General features: G+C 41.4%; 4 protein-coding genes across 6 annotated transcripts; 1 reads left to right on the top strand and 3 right to left on the bottom strand.

Annotated features, from left to right (window-relative positions):
• Positions 1-1,027: 1,027 nt before the first annotated feature.
• Positions 1,028-10,960, top strand: LOC148412047 (transcription factor BTF3-like). 2 transcript variants are annotated; one of them, XM_088434624.1, is made up of 6 exons: positions 1,028-1,047; positions 7,803-7,887; positions 8,759-8,827; positions 9,555-9,668; positions 9,747-9,948; positions 10,026-10,960. In XM_088434624.1, exons 3-6 carry the CDS (start codon positions 8,759-8,761, stop codon positions 10,154-10,156), a joined length of 516 nt encoding a protein of 171 aa, XP_088290750.1. In that variant the 5' UTR covers positions 1,028-1,047; positions 7,803-7,887; the 3' UTR covers positions 10,157-10,960. The 2 variants fall into 2 exon arrangements, with proteins under 2 accessions (XP_088290750.1, XP_088290751.1); XM_088434625.1 differs by lacking the exon at positions 1,028-1,047 and having other exon boundaries at positions 7,810-7,887; positions 10,026-10,082; positions 10,583-10,960.
• On the bottom strand, positions 3,746-5,323 carry foxd1 (forkhead box D1). Its single transcript, XM_088434614.1, has one exon. The coding sequence runs from the start codon at positions 5,064-5,066 to the stop codon at positions 4,119-4,121; it is 948 nt and encodes a 315-aa protein (XP_088290740.1). The 5' UTR covers positions 5,067-5,323; the 3' UTR covers positions 3,746-4,118.
• Positions 10,961-11,926: 966 nt separating the features above from the next.
• Positions 11,927-17,906, bottom strand: LOC148412046 (uncharacterized). Its single transcript, XM_088434630.1, has 3 exons — positions 17,477-17,906; positions 15,388-17,397; positions 11,927-13,152 (listed from the first exon to the last, which is right to left on the bottom strand). Exons 1-3 carry the CDS (start codon positions 17,589-17,591, stop codon positions 12,464-12,466), a joined length of 2,814 nt encoding a protein of 937 aa, XP_088290756.1. The 5' UTR covers positions 17,592-17,906; the 3' UTR covers positions 11,927-12,463.
• A 148-nt stretch (positions 17,907-18,054) lies between these two features.
• LOC148412045 (uncharacterized) lies at positions 18,055-21,684 on the bottom strand. Of its 2 annotated transcripts, none has more exons than XM_088434506.1 (3): positions 21,262-21,684; positions 19,627-21,177; positions 18,055-19,543 (listed from the first exon to the last, which is right to left on the bottom strand). In XM_088434506.1, exons 1-3 carry the CDS (start codon positions 21,374-21,376, stop codon positions 18,762-18,764), a joined length of 2,448 nt encoding a protein of 815 aa, XP_088290632.1. In that variant the 5' UTR covers positions 21,377-21,684; the 3' UTR covers positions 18,055-18,761. The 2 variants fall into 2 exon arrangements, with proteins under 2 accessions (XP_088290632.1, XP_088290633.1); XM_088434507.1 differs by lacking the exon at positions 18,055-19,543 and having other exon boundaries at positions 19,700-19,787; positions 19,924-21,177.
• Between the last annotated feature and the right edge of the window lie 325 nt (positions 21,685-22,009).

Below are 22,009 nucleotides of genomic sequence, written 5' to 3'. Positions count from 1 at the left end.
ATCCCGTGTAGCATTTCATCGCCTTTTACTGAATATGTCACGTGATTTGTAGTGGTACAATTAGCTAGCTCAACTTTCCATGTTAGGTTTTAATTGTAGTTAGCTAGTTAGCTAGGTAGTTGGCTAAACAACAGGCTTCGATACATTTAGCTAGATAGGGAATTAGCTAAACAGTTAGCTAGGTATGTAGTTCGTTAGCTAAACAATAGGACTCAAAACGTTATGTCAATGTTGCGCCACTAAGCAACTAAATTATAACCAAATTGACAACTAGCAGCTATCCAAGAAAATATTTTTTCAACTTGCATGATGAGCTCACTTGATAACCAACAAGCTACCTAGATAAACTATAGCAATTAAAAGGTCACATTTTACTCGAGCTAGCTTAATTAACTAGCTAACCAGTTTTTGAACTGGGTTGAAAACAGTCACTTTAAATCAAAGTTCTCGTGGACACACACGAGTGGGAAGGACAAAATCAAGGAAGAAAAATGCAGGCAAAGAAATGAAAATGGGCACAAAAAAAGTGAAAAGGAGGCGTGAAAAAGTCAGGCAGGAAAGTTAGCATTAGATTTAAACAATTGTATTTATTAGTCATATTTATACACGTGATATTTATTCATATTGCTATTTATAATCATTATTAAATTTAGTCGTCTATATATATTAGCTTTTGAAAGTTTGACTTTAGAATTTGTTTTAATTATCAGTATTTGCTGCTGAAAAAAAATCTTATTTCGTTGCGTTAGACCTCTCTGTAATATTTCAGGTTGGGATTACAAGTAACATGACCTAATAATTACTAACATTATGTAACGGAAATGTTATTATTATTATTTTTATGATCGTTATTGTGGTGAGGCTGAAATGTTTTGTGGACAGCCTGCATGAGACGCGCAAGTGTACCTAATGTTGTGGTCCGCCTGTGGTGCGTTTATGTGCATCCATAATGTGGGTCATTGCACATCCATGCACTAAAACCCTCGTGATTTGTGTGTCTTTCAGGAGGAAGCACGCACACGCGACTTCATCGAGCAACACTTGAAGGTGAGAGTGTGTGTTGAGTGTGTGTGTGTGGGGGGGGGGGGGGGGCGTTCTGAATGAGTTCACTTGTTTTAAAGCCTTCGTAATTCCGCATTTCCTCAAATACAAGCTGAAAAGGAAGTACTAAAGACTCGTAATCAATAAAATACTGTTGTTTTTTTTTTGCACCCAACACACAACAGGAGAATTGTATTACTTCTAAAACGGTAACGGTAGGTAAAGCTGCAAAATGAATATTTGAATTAGGCTAAAGAATAAAAAAAAGTGTCCGTTTTGCAAGGTAGCTGTCTAGGAAAGTGTTTCCCAGACACATATAAATAAATTAAATCATAGTTTGCTATATTTTGTTAGCACAAGCCAACGAAAGAAAAGTTGCAGGATTTTGTTTTTTTAGTTTTCCAAAAGAGTTGAAGCACGATTATGCGATAAAGTGATAATGACGACCTGAATTATCAAGCAATCGCGATACACCCGCCCACTTCATTTCTCGAGTAGTGTTTGCAGCTATTTTTTGCAATTCGCTGCGAGTAAAACTGGAGTTTGCTGCTAATTTGGGAATCTGCGTGAAATTGACCCCGAATTTGCCGCATGTTTCAATCAAAAAATGCCTCAACTTTTTCTGTTCCATTCCCAGCATTTTTTTATTTATTATTTTATTTTACTTATTATTTTTTACTTATTGTTCGGCGAATTCTGAAGCATGATTTTGCATAAAATGCTAAATATTTGCCCGTTCAGTCGATAAAGTCGAATTCTAAGACACTTTAACGAGATGTACGTTTCGAACATAAACTGCTTGAATTAAATGTATTGCACATTGTAAAAGTCAGTAAAGTGTTCCCTCGCTGCATGACGGTTCGGTTATTGCGGCTTGATTGTATCACAGATTTTTATTTACGAGCGTAGCTTTTTCTATTGCGCTTTCACGTGGCTATTTTGCTACTTCTTCAAGTTTTAGTCATTCAAAATATTCTATCTCTATTGAATTATTTTTTATTCATGTCCTTAACTATTGCATCTTTACGTGGCTATTTTTCTTGCAGGTTTTCTTACTTTCAAGTTATACCAGTCAAAAATAGCCATTTTCTTTATTGGAAAAAAGTATCTACTTCTACTACGTGAATTTTTATTTATGACGTATCTGTTGCACCTTAATGTGGCTATTTTTCTTGCAGTTTTTTTGTCCTTTTAATTTATTCCAGTCAAAAAAGGCAATTTTATTTATGATTCTTATTTATTTATTTAGGAATTTGTATTTATGACCAAATCTACCGCACTTTAACGTGGCGATGTTTCCTGCGATGCGTCTTCCTTTTATGCTATAAAAGTCAAAAATAGCTATTTTATTTATTTAAAAAAATATGTATACCTCTACTACATTAATTTTAATTTCTGACCATAATTGTTGCACCTTTACGTGGCTCTTTTCCTTGTATTTTTTTCTTCCTTTTAGGTTATACCAGTCAAAAATAGCAGTTTTATTTATTTAAAAAATATGTCTCAATAAAGTTTTATGACCACATGTATTGCAGGTTTATCTTGCTATTTTTCGGGATGTTTTTTTCGGACCAGAAAAAAGCAGAAAAATCGTTTTACGTTTTTATTGTTGTATTTTGAACAGAAGAAACACCCTAAAATAATTCGGTTTCGGTGTGTTTTGGGGAACTTAACCCCCAGGATTTAAAAAAATTAACACTTAAAAAAATCCCAAATATGACATTTTAACATGCTCACAATATCTTGATTCGTGCTATTATTTTGCGGCTGCAAGTTATCAAGATATCATTTCTTATCTTGATCACAATTTAGCATTTTGGCGCACAATCTTGCGCATTAGATTTTTTTTTTTTGTGGCTTCCCGTTTTGTTTATTTGTCAACACGCTGACCTGCTTGTGCGTCTTCCTCTCTCTACCTCGCTGGCTTTTTTTCCCCTCTCTCTCTCTATCTCCCCCACGTTGCGTGTTACATCATCACGCAATGGCTGTCCTCTCGTGGCCCACTGAACTAGCTGCGAGCGATGCACCGATTTAGCTGCGATACACTACTACACGCAAACACACACACACATACACGCACGGTTGACGGAAGGCACGGAAGCAGCAGACAACAAACTGTCACGATGCTCGCATTTGTTTAGAATATTATTATTATGGTTTAGATAGGGTTGAATTGGAAAGTTTGCGTTTCGGGGGAAACGATCGTGCAGATGTGAAGAAAATGAGGGCACGGCGAGAAGGATGGCGTGAGATGGGTGCACCTTGTTGTCACGAGCGTGACAAGGGGTCACCCCCCCCCCCCCCCCCCCCCCCCCCCATACACACTTATGCGCATGCCCCGGAAAGTCTGACATTGCTGGACAAAAATAGAGGAGAAATGTTAAAATCTCCATGCATGGCTCGATAAAGGCTAAGTGCAAGATTGGGTTCAAGTCAAGGCAACCGCTGGATTGTTTTGAATATGTTTAACAATGAAATAAATGAAATATGGCATCCACTTATAATTCAAAAAGCGTCTCGTGGCTCATTATTTCTATGGGGGGAAAAAATGCCCTCGTGTATTATTTTTTTCCAAAACAGAATTTATTTTCCTTGTAAAAACAAGTTGTGTAAAAATATCACACTTCATTTACATTTCGTCGTAGCTCCCCAAAAAATAACGTACATTAATTCAGTTATGACAGAAATAAACACACACTGCATGTTATAAATGTATGACTTGCTTTTTTTATCTCTTTGTCTTTTATTACAAAGCTTAAAATCAAAAACGGCAGTTGAAGTTGGCAAAAACTATATGAATAATATTAATAAAGGAAACGTGTTTGACACATTAATATTATTAGTTTTTTTAAAAAAAAGGTGATCATTTATAGCAATTCGTCCTGAGATTGTGGCTGGAGGAAAAGTCCGAACATCCTGATTTTCAAGCTCCCCGGAAACAGAAAGAAAAATTAAATATCTTCTCGAACCGCGTGAACGCGCACGGCGTCCGTCCACGCGCGCGCTCCTCCGAGCATAGAAAAAGAATCCTCCTACCTTTTGCAACGTAAATTTTGCGTTTACGTTCCGAGCGCGTCTCAGCAGCCGCCGGCGCTGAAGTTCTCTTGCAACTGGCCCACGAGCGGCACCAGCACCGGCGGCGAAGTCCTGGAGGGGCTCGGGGAGTCGCCCCCGCCCGAGCCCGCGCCCGAGCCCGCGCCCGCGCCCGCGCCGCCGATGATGCTCTCGATGGAGAAGGGCGAGCGATGCGCGGGGGAGCGGGACTTGCCGTGTGGCGGCCCGGCGCCGATCGGAGGGAAGAAGCGAGCTGCGCGGGAGGCGGGCTGCAGAGGGGCGGGGGGCATCTGCTGCTGCTGCCGCTGCTGCTGCTGCTGCTGCTGCTGCTGCTGGTAGGCCAGCAGGGCCGAGTGCGTGTGGTAGGGCGGCACGTGGAGGCCGTAGCCCCCGCAGCCGTATCCGCCGGCGCCGTAGCCCGCAGCGTAGACCGGCAGGAAGCCGGCGTGCTCCCGCAGAAGGTCCCTGCAGGGCGCGTGCTGGCGCTTGAAGCGCTTCCTCCGGCGCAGGAAGCTTCCGTTGTCGAACATGTCGGCCGACTCCGGGTCCAGCGTCCAGTAGTTGCCCTTGCCCGGGTTGCCCGGCTCGCGCGGGATCTTGACGAAGCAGTCGTTGAGCGACAAGTTGTGGCGGATGGAGTTCTGCCAGGCGGGGAACTTCTCGCGGTAGTAGGGGAAGCGGTTGCTGATGAAGTCGCAGATCTCGCTCAGGGTCAGGCGCTTCTTGGGGCTCTGCAGGATGGCCATGGTGATTAAGGCGATGTACGAGTAAGGCGGCTTGACCAGCGGGTTCTTGGCGGGGGCCGAAGCCGGCGCCGAAGCCGCCGGAGCCGGAACCTGCGGCGGCTGCGGCGGCGGCGGCGGCGGCGGCGGCTGCTGGCCGAGCTCGGGCGGGCCCTCCTCCCCCTCCCCGTCGGCCTCGCCCACCACGTCGATGTCGGTCTCGTCCGACATCTCCGAGCTCAGAGTCATGGCTCGCCTCTCACGCCCGGCCGCGTCCGCCGGGGCCAGATGAGCAAGCGCCGCCGTGCCCCCCTCCCTCCGGCGAGGCTCATGCGAGGAGGAGGAGGAGGTGGCTGAGGGGGGAGGAGGAGGAGGAGGAGGAGGACGGGGGGAGGACGAGGAGGAGGTGTGGAGGAGGTCGCGACAGGGAGACCGGGTCCATATATCCCGTGCGCTTCGTGGCTCCCGCTCCGCTCGGGGCAGCGATGCCGTTCAAATGCCGAGCGACGGCCCGCACCGAATCCGGGAGGGGGCGGACCGTCCGGCCCTAGTTATACGGGGCCGCCCGTCACGTGACTCGCCCACGTCACAGCGCAGGCCCACAGAAAGACGGCGAGAGCGAGGAAGAAAGTGCGCCTTACTTTTCAGTCTTTTCACCGCCCGATACTCATCTTTATTTTCGAGCGCCTTAACAGATTTATCACCACTAAAATAATAATGATATAACGGCACGGATAGTGTAGAATAAAAGTGAATGCAACAGTATTTATTTTTACCACTTCACAGACTTTAGTGTAGAATAAAAGTGAATGCAACAGTATTTATTTTTACCACTTCACAGACTTTAACAAAGGCCAAATATGTTTTCATCAACAAATAAAGACATACGTTTAAATCCAAACAAACAAAATCAAAGATAATACAATAACATCTCAAAAATGAATAAAAAGAAACTCGTACATTTATGTCAAAACAGCAAACCATAAATTCACACTTCTGTATTAAAACTCCTTAAAAATGACTCCACAGGGTTTAAAAATGCAGGAGAAAAAATGTGTGGCTTCACAAAACACTTTTAAAGTTGCTGGCAAAAGCAAAGAAAAAGTCATCATAATAATGAATAAAAGCACGAGAGCAGCAAGAAAACCTACCTAATTTTCTTTCTTTCTTTGTTATTTTTTCACGTGTCCATTTGGTTATTATTTGCGAGTCCTATAATAAAATGCAGATCGCAAAAGTAACCTGAAGGAAAAAAAAGAACGGAAATCAACGAACAGACAATTACATTAAAATTAATTTTCACGACTACTAGAACGAATACAAGAAAAGAAAAAAAAGAACGCGGAAAGAGTCACCTGCACCTCAGTATAAAAAAGTAAAACTACTTGCGAAAAAAACTCGACTCCGCTCAACTTTACTGGCGTAATTTGAAATTCAAACCACCGCCGCTGAAACCGTGGAAAAGCGCTCAACAAGTAAAACACAACATAAACGATTAATAAAATAGTAGCAACGACATCTTAAGCGACGCTTAACATTTTAACAGATTTTGAAAAAGGCATTTTCTTCAGTGTCCAGACACAAATGAATCAAACTCAAAATACAGCTAAAAAAAAAAACAGACGTTAAAAAACGTGCATTGTAAAAAAATGTGAGCGATTTCCCGAATGATGACGATGGAGTGGAGAAGCAAGTGCTAGAGGCCGTTGCGTGATTCGCTAGTTATCTCCATTATCCGCCAGCCAACAGTCAGCTGTTAACTCGCATCAGTCACGGGTCACGCCGACAAACACACACGCACACACACACACACACACACACACACGCATCGGCGTGTGTGGAAGAGCAAGAAACAACAACAACATTTCTATGAATGACATTTAAATGTCAGCATGCTGGCTGCTCTTAAAAAAACAAAGATTGCAGTCTGATTTTTTTTTTTTTTTGCAGCCCCCTGGCTTGGAAAAAGGAGAAAAAAAAAGCAGAAGCGAAAGAGGGCCTGTTAAAAAAATTCAACAATTGTCAAGACGGATGATGGATTGATTTCGGAATCCAATTACAATTGACGTTTTATCAAAATACAATTCTTGCGCACGTTGTACTTGATCCCCTTTCCTATTTTGCATATTTTGGCAGTTAATGTTGTTGCTTCTGGGCCAGCCATGACGTTCGAACCAAGTTCAAAGTGAACTTCCCAGATTTCCAACTACTGCTGCAGATGTTGGCTTGAGTCTGTCGCCGTCTAGTGGTCGTCTGTAGATTGCATTTACGTTTCGTAAACAGTTTAGATGTTGATATATTTACATATATAGTTTAATAAACGATATTTAAGAAGGATGCATACGATACGTTTTTACAATGCAAATAACAAAAATAGTCGAAAGATATTTTAGGAGCGAACTGTTTTAGTCATTGTGTGTCAAATTATGTTTTTCATCTATATTTGGGGCGACGTTCCTTTGAAAAAAAATGTTTGAAACCTACGTTTTGTTTTCAAGGGGAAAAAATATGTTTTCTATTGTTACATTGGGGTTTTGGGGGCATAAAGTTGTAATAACAACAATCCATCAAGTATAATTTTATCCCAAAACCATAGTACTGGTTTGAAACCTTATTTTAAAGCCCTACCCTAGTTTAAAACCAACTCTTGGTTGTTTTTTTTAAACTAATACCCTATTTCTAAACTTTACTTTGAAACCTTAAAACGAGTTTAAAACCCTACTGTATTCTTATGTCAGGTTTAAAAATTAGTTTAACAATAACACTGATTTGAAAACTTCCTTGAAAGTCCGTTTTGAAACTTTAACCGTATTTTAAACACTCTAACTTTAAAAAAATAATCCTTGTCTCTAGATGGAAACGATGCCACTTATTTGACATTGAAATTTTAACCCGATTTCAGCCATTTCGAGACCTTTTTTGAGTTCTCGCAGGCTGCACGAACCTGCGAAACAAAACTGAGGACAAAACTATCACGTTTCCCAGCCAACGCCCACCTTTTCTTTCGTCACTTCTACTTCCGCTTTGGCGTCCATCTCGCTCCCCGCATGTGTCTGCTTTTAGCTTACAGGTAAGTGTGTTTCATTTCGATCGGTCGTTTCCCCGAGCCGAGATCCAAGATTTTTCCGGGCGGGCTAATCCCTCCCGAAACGAAGAAGGGCAGAGGGAGGAATTTGGGAGCCGCCCGTAGCGCGTCTCTCGGTGGGGGCGGCTAAAGCTAACATGCTAGCCGGCGAGTTAGCTGTCCCAAAACAACCGCAGCTTCAATCTCAACCATAATATCGGACAACGGAGATAACAACCTGACTTTTGTCATATATCCTTTAAAAAATGTTGTCAAAATGAATTCTTTAGCTCGCAAGCTACCATTCAAACTCTGAAGTGGAAATTGACATTGTCGTGTCAATAAAGTTGTCATTTGAAGGTAGCGTAACAAAGTTGTAACTGATTGAATGAGCTGGCCAATCACTCGCTTGCTAGCTACTTTTAATAGAGCTAACGACGATAAACACGTACAAGAAACATTTTCTTAAGGCAAACTCTAAATGCGATACAGTTAAAAATACGTATGGAAATTATCGTACATTTTTAGATGAAAATATTTTGGTAAAAATATATAATTTAGGGGATAAGTATTCAATATTTTCATGAGACCATGTATGAAAAACAATCATAAATGTTTCATATTAATCATTCTTAACAGGTGTAAATGTTTATAACCAAAACAACGTATGATTTGTGTAAAAAATGTGTAAAAAAAATATGAAATAAAAAGGAAAATGTCTTCCTTAAAAGAATGTTTTTGAACGTTTATTTTGTTGTTGCTGATTTTAATTTGTAAAATTGTCGTTGGTGCGGCCCATGGCATGATGAATGTCTGGTTGAGTGGAAGTGTCCTGCTGACAACTCATATTTTTTTATTTGTCATCTTTCCGCCACAGATGAAAGAAACAATCATGAATCAAGAGAAGCTAGCCAAGCTGCAGGCGCAGGTCCGCATCGGGGGAAAGGTACGTCGCAAGTTCGGTTTTTGCTTCTCCGCTAGCGTGAATTTTCATTTATCATCATAATGTAGGGTTGCATCCTTTTTTTTTTTTTCATGCAATTGTTTTTCTTTTGAATCTAACCAGTTAAACATTTAATTTGATTGAATTTAATTCATGCTTCCTATGTCAAATCAGACAACCGAAACAGACTCCTCTTATGTAGAACAAAACAAAAACAAAAAAAGATCTGTTTTGTTGATATATTTCTTACAACAAAAGTTAAAAAAAGAAATATAAAAAACAAAGGGAACAACAAAAGAAAAAAAAATCATTCTGTACTTCTGTACTTACTGAAGATAAATAACAAGTCAGAAAAGCCCTGCTTTTGGCATTTGGCATTTATTTAGTGGTGTGTTGACTTTTTCTACCTATTGTTTTCAGGACAGTGTTTTTTTTTTCCCCCCCAGAATAAAATGACAGCAAAAACCTATTAGAACATCTGGAGCTTATCTGGGGCGTTCCAGGGGTGTGTTGACTTTTTCTAAGTGGCGTTGTCAGGGCAGCGCTTGTTTTTTTCCAGAATGAAATGATAGGAAAAGCCTACTAGAACACCTGAAGCTTATTTAGTGGTGCGTTGACACTTTCTAACCGGTGTTATCAGGGCAGCGCTGCCTTTTTTTTTTCTTTTCCCAGAATAAAATGACAGGAAAAGCCCACTAGAACATCTAAAGCTTATTTGGGGCGTTTTCAGGGCAGCGCCCGGCGAAAGAAGAAGGTGGTGCACCGGACGGCCACGGCGGACGACAAGAAGCTGCAGTTCTCGCTGAAGAAGCTGGGCGTCAACAACATCTCGGGCATCGAGGAGGTGGGAAAGCGGCGGCGTGGCTGGACCGAGCGAGCGAGCGAGCGAGCGAGCCGCCCACTTTTTGTTGGTTTGGGGCAGGTCAACATGTTCACGGGGCAGGGCGCGGTCATCCACTTCAACAACCCCAAGGTGCAGGCCTCGCTGGCCGCCAACACCTTCACGGTGACGGGCCACGCCCAGACCAAGCGGCTGACGGAGACGCTGCCCGCCGTCCTCGACCAGCTGGGCGCCGACAGCCTGGCCGGCCTGCGCGGGCTGGCGCGGGCCCTGCCCCAGCCAGGTTCCGCTCCCCCCGCGCTTTCGCCTCGGGGCTTTGCCCGTCGAAACGCCGTTTGAGGTTTTTGTTGTTTTTTTCAGCCGCCGATGGCAAAGCGCCCGTCGCCGCCCTAGAAGAAGAAGACGACGAAGTGCCAGGTCGTTTGGTTTTTGTTTTTTTTTCGGTTAGAAACTCATCGGCTGTTCATCTCCGTTCCTTAGGGTGGCGCTAATGGGCACCTTATGCGAGCGCATCGCCTACAAAAACTGGGGGGTTATGAAGAAGAAATGTAACTAACTGATGCAAAAAAAACCCAAAACAAAAACGCCTTTAAATAAATAGTCATTCTTCAGAACATATGCCTTATTAGATATGGTCAATTATAGACAAAATTTCTTTACTATACATAAAACTTTTTTTTGGGGGGGGGGTGAATACCTTGCCAAATATGGGTTTTTGGTGGGGGAAAAAAAAATACATGTCTGTTTAAAAAAAAGAAAAGCAAACCCCTTACTATACATGGCCGTTTATATAGTCATTTTTCCGAATAAATGGCTCTACAAATTCAGCTCTTAATTTTGACGAGAAAAGAAATGATGAGAAACTTTTCGTCGATTTCTTTCGGCTGTTGAAAACGTTATGCGGTTTGCGCTTTCAGATCTGGTGGAGAACTTTGACGAGGCGTCCAAGGACGAAGCCAACTAGAGGACCGAGTGAGGATGGGACCGGAACCCGGACCCGAACCCGAACCTGAACCTTTGCCTTCCCGAGCCGCTTCAATCCCGCCCAAAGATTGTCTGGAAAATATTTTCCCGCCGTGTTACTGAGTCTTACCTATGTGGCTTTATTTAAAAAAAAAAAAAAAAAGCGCCATGTCTGCGTTTATAAAGTGTAGCTGCTGCCTGTCAACAAGTGCAATTTATTTTTTTTTGTGCGAAATATGCACGCTTCCAGCGACGAGCTATTTTTTGTCTGTTGCAATGATGAACATTTGAATGGGAGACGAGTGAGGAGAATTAAAAAAAAAATGTGCAAATGCTTGTTCATATTCTTTGATTTTTATTTCAAACATGCCATGGGGAATTATGGACACACATACACAATTCGTGATAAGTCCAAAAAATACAAAGGGACTTCATTTTTAAAAACAATGCTTGAATTTTACACGGTTTAACATTTTTACTATACACTCGTTTACTTACTATACGCTCGTTTAAAAAAAAAAAACTTTACACTCTCATTTTTTATGAAAAAAATATCTTTTTTGCAAGAAAAGCCTTACCATGGACTCGTTTTTTTTGCAAAAAAAATCCTTACTATACACTCGTTTTTTTGTCGTTTGTTTTGAAAAAACAGCCTTACTACAGAGTCGTTTTTTTTTTTTTTAAAGCCTTACTATACATGGTCGTTTTCTGCTGAAAAAAAAGGCCTTGGTTGTTTTTTGTCGAAAACAAAAACCTTACTATACACTGTCTTTTTTTTTAAAGCCTCACTATACACTTGTCGTTTTTTTCTTTTTTAGAGCTTTACTATACACTTGTTTTTTTTTGTTGGAAAAAAAGCCTTACTATACACTGTTGTTTTTTTTTTTAAAAAAAGCCTTACTATAGACTGTCTTTTTTGCAATTTTTTTTTTTTTAAAAAAAGCATTACTATACACTGTCGTTTTCTGAAAAAAAAAGCCTCACTATAGTGTCATTTTTTTTGCGAAAAACGCCTTACTATAGAATGTCGTTTTTTGTGAGAAAAGACTTACTATACACTCATTTTTGTAAGACTTCTAGACGTCGTTTTTTGAAAAAAAAAAAGCCTCACTATACACTGTCGTTTTTTAGAAAAAAAAGCCTTACTACTGTTGTTTTTTTTTTTTTTACAAATAAAAGCCTTACGTGGCAGTACATGGTTGTCTTTTGGTGAGTAAAAAAGCCAATTTATGTTCAAAAAAAAAACAAACTCATTTTTTTTAAATAAAAAAGCCTTACTATACATGGTTATTTTTTGTGTGAAAAAAAGCCTTATGCTATACAAGTTTTCTGTAAAATAAAAAAAAGAAAGTAATTGACTTACTTTAGAAGCACAGTTGTTGGGGTTTCAAAGTATGGTTTCAATTTAGTGTCAGCATTTCAAAGAAGGGTTTCGATGGGCTTGAATTTATGGGTAGGGTTTTAAACTGTTCAAACTAGACTTTCAGGGCTTGTTTCATGGAAATCAAAAACTTTGATGTTAATGAATAAAACAACTTTATTTACACCGTGCATAATTACATGTTCTGTACATTTAAAATGCATTCGAGTGCCTCTTAAAGCGTGGAAAACCTGTTCTGGGTTCTGGACGGGATTTGTTTGACAATCTTTCTTTAACGTGTCAGACAAAAACAAAAAAGAATATTTTTTACGCACTCATACTTTTGCCTTTCATTTTTGGGTACAAGTACAACTATTATTCATCACTTCAACTGTCAGCAAACCAAAAATGAGAGTGGACATAAACACATGCGCTTTCCTTGAAAACAAATGTTAAAATGATATCATATCCACTTTTACTGATCACTGTTTTTGTCAACATCACATTTGTGGTTCTTCGCTCCATATTTACTTTGGAATCTTTGACCGCAAACTGAACAGGTAAAGGGTTTCTCACCGGTGTGGTTTCTTGCATGCGCCATTACTTCTTGCTTTAATCTGTATTCTTTCCCACAAACTGAACAGGCAAAAGGTTTCTCACCAGTGTGGTTTCTAATGTGCTGTTTTAGGCTTTCACTACAAGTAAACCTTTGGTCACAAACCAAACAGGTAAAAGGTTTTTCATCAGTGTGGATTCTTGTGTGCATTCTCAAGTGAGAAGTCTGACGAAATCTTTTCCCACAAACCGAACAGGCGAAAGGTTTCTCATCGGTGTGGATCTGTGTGTGACTTTTCAAAATTTCCCTCGTAGAAAACCTATGACCACAAACGGAACAGGCAAAAGGTTTCTCACCTGTGTGGAATTGTGTGTGTCTTCTCAAGTGTGCAATTTGAGTAAATCGTTGACCACAAAAGGAACAAGCAAAAGGTTTTTCACCAGTGTGGATTCTTACGTGACGTCTCAAGCTTTCGTTCGAACTAAATCTTTTACCACACACTGAACAGGCATAAGGTTTCTCACCTGTGTGGATTCTTGCATGTTTTTTCAAGGTCCCGTTTAAAGAAAATCTCTTACCACAAACCAAACAGGCAAAAGGTTTCTCACCTGAGTGGGCTTTTGTGTGTAAAATTGAACATTGCTTTGAAGATAATTTTTTGTCACAAATATAACAGGCAAAAAGTTTCTTACGGGTGTGGGTTTGTGTGTGTTCTCTCAAGCGTATCCCTTGAATAAATCGTTTACCACAAACAGAACAGGCAAAAGGTTTTTCACGAGTGTGGATTGTTGTGTGACGTCTCAAGGTTTCGTTCCGAGCAAATCTTTTGCCACACACCGAACAGGCAAAAGGTTTCTCTCCAGTGTGGGATCTCATATGTAATTTCAAATAGTGCTTGGAGCGCAAATCTTTACCACACTCAGAACAGTTCCAACCTTTGCTGCCAGTGTGACATGTCATCGAAGCAGTCACTGGCAATTCTTTCACATCTCTATGCTCTTTGTATGGTGGCAGCTCCTTTTTTATTTTGATGTTGGGGTACTGCAGCTTCTTCTCCCCTTTGCCACCAGGAGCCTCCGCCTCCTCCTTTTTAACGCAGGCCAACTTTGACTTCTGCCATTCAAGCCCAGAATATTCCTCGCTGACTTCTGCGGGACACAAAACACACTTTGGTCAGTAAAGTTGCTGTTCGAAATAAACACAGCAAGGTTGTTGAAAAGTTGTGACAAACCTAATCGGCGTAACTCAACTCGAGGTTGCATGCTAAGCTTGTCAAGCGGCCGACCTTCTTGTCGTTCCTTCTCCTCTTGGGCTCCACAAAGCTCCTCTGCAAAACACCAAAACACACTTTGGTCAGTTCGTCAAAAAAAAAAAAAAACCGCGCAGGAACTGGAAGGTTGTTGAAAAGTTGTGACTCGCCTAATCGGTGTAACACAACTCGAGGCTGCATGCGAAGTTTGTCCAGCAGCCGACCTTCTTGTCTCTCCTTCTCCTCAAAATGTTCCTCTTCGATCTTTACTTGCATTCTTGCGCCTCTTTTTCGCTCGGCGTTGACGACACCTGACGTTTGCTCCTGATGCCCGCAGGCCGACAAACGCGTCTGCTTTGACAGCGGCTAGCAAGCTAAGCTAAGCTAGCTAAACAAGGCCGAAAGTTTTCAACAAGACTTAGATGACTTGAACCGCGCACGAAGATTCAAAATTTGTTTTCCATATTGCATTCAAGTAGCGACGGATAATCAGCTGCTTGGGGATATTTTACATTCGCGACGAAATTTTTCGTTGACCGCGTGTGGATTCTCGAAGAAGCTCGTGGAGAAGTTCCGCAAAAAGTTGTCTACGGCAAGTCCGTCAGGAAAAACCTCACTGACCTACAAGAATACACACAAAATAAATGATCGATTTTACTATTATCATTATTCATCAAACATAAACACGTCAAAACGTTATTTTTTTAAATAAAAAATTGTATACGAAACCATACTTTTAAATGAGGTCAAATTCGTTCGTCAAATTTACTTGCCGTAAACTGCAAGTCGCGACGCAACTCTTGTCAAGCTTCTTTACGTTAGTACGAACAACTCTTTATTGCTCCCGAAGCGGAACTGAAACTACGCAATCCTCGACAGTCGGCCTTCATCCCTACTTTAGAAGAATACCCAACAACAATCCTTCTTTTGTTCAAAATTCAAGCAAATACAAGGGCAAGTTATTTTCAAGAAGGGCTTATTTGCTTGACTATCAAATGAAATGATGATTATTATTGTGATTATTAACTTTTTTTTAATAAATAATTAAAAAAAAATCCTCTATCTAAACCTTTGGAACAAAAGTTCAATCTCAGAGATTTCAATTGGTCACTACGGAAATTAAAAATACAAAGAGAAACAAGAAAACTTTATTTACACAGTACATAAAAGTACAACATTTAAAAGCATTAGAAAAATATGAATCACTGAAAAAAGACATACCAACATTGTTTGCCTGCATATCATACAGTTGTGTTGCTAATTGCGAGTAACTGTCCCGTTGAATGTCCGCTCAATCTTGCGCGTCGAGCCGCAAGCAATTCCCACTGAGAAGGTCAACCGCCAGAATAGTAAGCAAGAATGATTTCCTTGTTTTTCTCGTACATTTCAGTCTTTCCGACTCCGAGCATCCGCCGCCACGCTTGATCGGATGCATTTCACGGTCGCTCTTCCACGCTCGTTTCCGGACGCCAATGTTAAAATGATATCATATACAGCTTCACGGATCACTGTTTTTGTCCACACTTGTGCATCTTCGCTCCAGACGTACTTTGGAATCTTTGACCGCAAGTTGAACAGGTAAGGGGTTTCTCACGAGCGTGGGTTCTTGCGTGCACCTTTACGTCTTGTTTTCTTTTGTATTCTTTACCACACACCGAACAGGCGAAAGGTCTCTCGCCGGTGTGGATTTGCGCGTGCCCTCTCAAGCTTGCATCTTGAGTAAATCGTTGACCGCAAATGGAACAGGCAAAAGGTTTTTCACCAGTGTGGATTCTTACGTGACATCTCAAGGTTGTGTTCATAGCAAATCTTTTACCACACACCGAACAGGCAAAAGGTTTCTCACCAGTGTGGGTCATCGTGTGTGCTTTTAAATGGTAGTTATAAGAAAATCTTTTACCGCAAACTAAACAGGCAAAAGGCTTTTCATCAGTGTGGATTCTTATGTGACGCCTCAAGGTTATGCTGATAGCGAATCTTTTACCACACACCGAACAGGCAAAAGGTTTCTCACCTGTGTGGGTCATCATGTGTGCTTTTAAATGGGAATTATAAGAAAATCTTTTACCGCAAACCAAACAGCCAAAAGGTTTCTCACCAGAGTGGGTTCTTGTGTGTTGCCTTAAATTTTCAGACCGAGAAAACCCTTTATAACACACTGGGCAGGCAAAAGGTTTCTCACCAGTGTGGGTTTTTGTGTGTCGTGTCAAGTCACTATTTTGTTTAAATCTTTTCCCACAAACCGCACAGGCAAAAGGTTTTTCATCGGTGTGGATCTTTATGTGACGTCTCAAAGTTATGTTCATGGCAAATCTTTTACCACACACCGAACAGACAAAAGATTTCTCACCAGTGTGGATCAACATGTGTGCTTTTAAGTGGGAATTATAAGAAAATCTTTTACCGCAAACCAAACAGGCAAAAGATTTTTCATCGGTGTGGATTCTTATGTGATGTCTCAAGGTTATGTTCATGGCAAATCTTTTATCACACACCGAACAGGCAAAAGGTTTCTCTCTAGTGTGGGTCACCGTGTGTGCCTTTAAGTGAGAACTACAAGAAAACCTTTTACCGCAAACTGAACAGAGAAAAGGTTTTTCGCCAGTGTGGGTTCTTGTGTGTTGTCTTAAACTTGCAGACCGAGAAAATCCTTTGAAACACACTGAGCAGGCAAAAGGTTTCTCCCCAGTGTGGGTTCTTGTGTGTCGTGTCAAGTCATTATTTTGTTTAAAACTCTTCCCACAAACCAAACAGGCAAAAGGTTTCTCACCAGTGTGGATTTCTAAGCGACGTTTCAAAAGTCCCTGTGCGGAAAACCTATCACCACGAAGCAAACTGTCAAAAGGTTTCTCACCTGTGTGGGTTTTAGTGTGTTTTTTCAAGTTTGAAGCTTGAGTAAATCGTTGACCACAAACGGAACAGGCAAAAGGTTTTTCACCAGTGTGGGTTCTTATGTGACGTCTCAAAGTTGTGTTCAAAGAAAATCTTTTACCACACACCGAACAGGTAAAAGGTTTTTCACCAGTGTGGGTTAGCGTGTGTTGTTTTAAATGCGTCGCCCGAGAAAATTCTTTACCACACAGCGAACAGGCAAAAGGTTTCTCACCAGTGTGGCACATGATATGTCTTTTCAAAACAGACTTAGAGCTAAAGTTTTTCCCACACAGAGAACAGTTCCAACCTTTGCTGCCAGTGTGATACATCATCTCAACTTTATCATCATTACCATCAGTGTGAGGAGAGTGTGATGTTATGTTGTCACCATCTGACATTGGAGCTAACCGACCATCTGCTGGTGATCCTTCGCCGTGCTTGCCATCGATTTCTGTCGTCACGTGTTGACTGGAGATGGTGCTTGGAGGCTCCGCCCCCTTGAGCTCCTCACACTGTCCTTCAGCTTCACTCTTCAGTCGGACACCAGTCACTGGCAATTCCGTGAAATCTGTCTCCTCTTTGAGGTATGATGCCGGCTCCTCTTCTTTTTTGATGTTGGAGAGCTGTATCTCCTCCTCCTCTTTGCCACCAGGGGCATCCGCCTCCTCCTTTTTAACGCCGGGCAATTTTGACTTCCGCCATTCAATACCAGAATATTCCTCTCTCACGTCTGCAGGACACAAATCACACTTTGGTCAGGATAAGCGCTGTTCGAAACACAGGAATGTTGTTGAAAAGTAGAAACTAACCTGCTCGGCTTAACACAACTCGAGGCTGCATGAAAAGCTTGTTCAAAAGTCGACCTTCTTGTCGCTCCTTCTCCCCTTGGGCTCCACAAAGTTCCTCTACGATCTTCACGTTCATACTTGCGCACGTTTTTTAGCTCGATGTTCACTCCACTTTGCGCTCTCACTCGATGTCTGCTAAGCCAACAACCGCGTGCGCTTTGTTAGCGGCTAGCAAACTAAGCTAAGCTAAGCTAAGCTAAGCTAAACCAGGCCGAAAGGTTTCAACAAGAGTAAGATGACTTGAACCGCACACGAAGATTCAAAACTTACACTAAAATGCATTAAGTAGCGACGGATAATCAGCTGCTTCTGAATATTTCGCATTCGCGACGAGATTTTTCGTTTAACGCGTGTGGATTATCGAAGTAACACGTAGAGGAGAAATTCTGCAACAAGTAGTCTACGGCAAGTCCGCTCGGACAAATTTACGTTACAAAACAAGAACATAATTGAGTTAATAAACTTTATTGACCCTCTTTACGTTTATGGTGTTTCAAACACGCATGTATACATTGAAACGGTGTTAAATATTAATTTCTAAAATGTACTCGTAACCATACGCTTATATATTTCGAAAATCGTAATTTTTGGCTCATACTGTCGTTTTCAAGATTCAAGAGATTTATTGTCATATGTATAGTTGTACCATACGATGAAGTTCTTATTTTGTTCACGTCCCCGAACAGCAGTCTACGGTCCATAATTGAGCAATTAATAAATAGCAATAAAAAACAAACAGAATGACATGCCAAATTTCATAAGGGCTTGTATCATGGAAATCAAACTCTTTGGAGGTAATGAAGAACAAGACAACTTTATTTACACCGTGCATAATTACAAGTGAATTTAAAAGCGTTTTAAAGAATGAATCAAAAATATTTTTGTTTACAATAGTTAAAAATAGACTTCAATCGCTTTGAAGAAAATGCTTTATAAGAGTTCAGTCAAATATGCACGCGGAACAATTACAGTGAGTATTAACCGATGAAAAACTGGATTCTGGACCGGATTTGTTTGACATATCAATAATTCATTAATCGTGTCGGATTAAAAACAAAAACTAGTCATTTTTAAGCTACCGTTTATAGGACATAATCATACTGTTGGCCTTTGTTTTTTGGGAAAAAGTGTATTTCTATTTATTTTGGAATCTTTGAGCGTAAACGGATCAGATAAAGAGTTTCTCCACGCTGTGTGTGGGTTCTTGCATGCACCTTTATGTCTCTTGCTTTCCTTTATATTCTTTCTAATATTCCAAACATGCAAAAGGTTTCTCACTAGTGTGGGTACATGTGTGTCGTCTTAAATTTGCAGTCTGAGTAAATCCTTTACCACACACTGAACAGGCAAAAGGTTTCTCACCGGTGTGAGTTAGTGTGTGTCTTCTCAAGGTTCCGTTTACAGAAAATCTTTTACCGCAAACCAAACAGGCAAAAGGTCTCTCACCAGTGTGGGTTCTTACATGAATAGTTAAACTTCTCTTTGTAGCTAATTTTTTGCCGCAAACCGAGCAGGTAAAAGGTTTCTCACCAGTGTGCCACATTATATGTCTTTTTAAGTCGGACTTAAAGCCAAAGTTTTTCCCACACAGAGAACAGTTCCAACCTTTGCTGCCAGTGTGATACGTCATCGCAACTTTATCATGATTGCCATCAGTGCGAGGAGAGTGTGACGTTATGTTGTCACCACCTGACATTGGAGCTAACCGACCATCTGCTGGTGATCCTTCTCCGTGCTTGCCATCGATTTCTGTCGTCACGTGCTGACTGGAGATGCTGCTTGGAGGCTCCGCCCCCTTGATCTCCTCATACTGTCCTTCAGCCTCACTCTTCACTCGTACACTAGTCACTGGCAAGTCCGTGAAATCTGTCTCCTCTTTGAGGTATGATGGCGGCTCCTCTTCTTTTTTGATGTTGGAGTGCTGTAGCTCCTCATGCCCTTTACCACCAGGTGCCTCTGCCACCTCTTTTTTAACATAGGGCAATTTTGGCTTCTGACATTCAAGACCAGGATATTGCTGACTCACGTCTGTAGGACACAAAAACACTTTGGTCAGTATAGCCGCTGATCAAAATAAAACACAGGAAGGTTGTTGAAACGTAATGACAAACCTGCTTCGCATAACACATCTTGAGGCTGGATGAAAAGCTTGTCCAGCAGTTGACCTTCTTGTCTCGTCTTTAAATCTTGCGTTGTTTTGGATTCTTTTTCACAAACTGAACATTCTACAGGTTTTTCACCAGTGTGGAGTCTTGCGTGACTTATCAAGGTTCTGTTTGAAGAAAGTCTTTTTCCACAAACGGAACAGGCAAAAGGTTTCTCACCAGTGTGGATTCTTGCGTGTCGTCTTAAGGATTTGTTCATCGAAAATCTTTTATCACAAACCAAACAGGAAAAAGGTTTCTCACCAGTGTGGGTTCCTCTGTGCTGTCTTAAATGTGCAGACTGCGAAAATCCTTTTCCACACACTGAACAGGAGAAAGGTTTCTCACCAGTGTGGGTTCTTGTGTGTCGGCTCAAGCTTCCGCGTTCAGCAAATCTTTGACCACAAACCAAACAGGCAAAAGGTTTCTCACCGGTGTGGAGTCTCACGTGACTTAACAAGGTTCCGTTTGAAGAAAATCTTTGACCACAAATGGAGCAGGCAAAAGGTTTCTCACCAGTGTGGATTCTTGAGTGTTGTCTCAAGGATTTGCTAATTGAAAATCTTTTACCACAAACCAAACAGGCATATGGTTTCTCACCAGTGTGGGTTCTTGTGTGTCGTTTCAAGCTTCCGCGTTCAGAAAATCTTTGACCACAAACCAAACAGGCAAAAGGTTTCTCACCAGTGTGGATTCTTGCATGATTTCTCAAAGTTCCGGTTAAAGAAAATCTCTTACCGCAAACCAAACAAGCAAAAGGTTTCTCTCCAGTGTGGGTTCTTGCATGAATAGTTAAATTTCGCTTTGTAGCTAATTTTTTGCCACACACCGAACAGGCAAAAGGTTTCTCACCAGTGTGGGTTTGTGTGTGACATCTTAAGTTTCTCTGTCGGGAAAACCTTTGACCACAAACCAAACAAGCAAAAGGTTTCTCACCAGTGTGGGTTCTTGCATGAATAGTTAAATTGATCTTTGTAGCTAATTTTTTGCCACACACCAAACAGGCAAAAGGTTTCTCACCAGTGTGGAATCTCAAATGTCTTTGCAAACTGCCCTTTGAGCAAAGAACTTTACCACACTGAGAACAGTTCCATCCTTTGCCGCCAGTGTGATACGTGATTGCAACTTTATCATCATTGCCATCATTGTGAGGAGAGTGTGACGTTGTGTCGTCACCCCCTGACATTGGAGCTAACCGACCATCTGCTGGTGATCCTTCGCCGTGCTTGCCATCGATTTCTGTTGTCACGTGCTGGCTGGAAATGGTGCTTGGAGACTCCGCCCCCTTGATCTCCTCACACTGTCCTTCAGCTTCATTCTTCACACGAACACCAGTCACTGGCAATTCCGTGAACTCGCTCTCCTCTTTGAAGAATGGTGGCAGCTCCTTTTTTATTTGGATGTTGGGGTACTGCAGCCTCGTGTCCCCTTTGCCACCAGGGGCCTCCGCCTCCTCCTTCTTAACGCAAGGCAACTTTGGCTTCTGCCATTCAAGACCAGGATATTCCTCACTCACGTCTGCACGACACCAAAACACACTTTGGTCAGGAGAGGCACTGTTCGAAATAAACACAGAAAGGTTGTTGAAAAGTAGTGACGAACCTAGTCGGCGTAACACAACTCGAGGCTGCATGCGAAATTTCTCGAGCTGTCGACCTTCTTGTGGCTCCTTCTCCTCTTGGGCTCCACAAAGTTTCTCTTCGATTTTCACTTCCATTCTCGCGCACGTTTTTAGTTCGGTGTTTACGACACTTTGGGCTCTCACTTGACGTCTGCCGTGTCTACAATCACGTCCGCATTGTTAGCGGCTAGCAAGCTAAGCTAAGGTAAACAAGGCCAAAACGCGTCAACGAGCCTGACATGACTTGAACCACAGACGAAGATTCAAAATTTGTATTGAATTGTATTGAAGTAGCGACGGATAATCAGTTGCTTCGGAATATTTCGCATTTTCGACGATTTTTTTTTTATTTTAACGCGTGTGGATTCTCAAGAAAACTCGAAAAGGAGAAGTTCTGCAACAAGCTGTCTACGGAAGGTCCGCCCGGACAAAATTCACATGACGAACAAGAACGAAATTGGAGTTAACGAACGTTAAAAATATATTAAAAAAACATCCTCTATACAAACCTTTAAAACAAATGGTGGATTTCAGAGATTTATAGTGGTTACAACCAAAATTAAAATCATACACGATCCATTTTAGGGGGAAAATACCTTACTTTTCATAGTGATTTTCCAAACTTTGATTAAAAAAAAAACTTCTAACTATACATGATCGCGTTTAGGGGTAAAAATGCCTTACTAGTATACAAAAAGCCTCACCACACATGGTCGTTTCTTTGCGAGA

Source organism: Hippichthys cyanospilos, chromosome 15, assembly GCF_059441005.1.
Source record: "Hippichthys cyanospilos isolate Australia breed blue-spotted pipefish chromosome 15, RoL_Hcya_1.0, whole genome shotgun sequence".
Classification (NCBI taxonomy): Eukaryota; Metazoa; Chordata; class Actinopteri; order Syngnathiformes; family Syngnathidae; genus Hippichthys; species Hippichthys cyanospilos.
The sequence above is the reverse complement of the archived record's forward strand: the minus strand, read 5'-3'. Positions and strand labels throughout refer to the sequence as shown.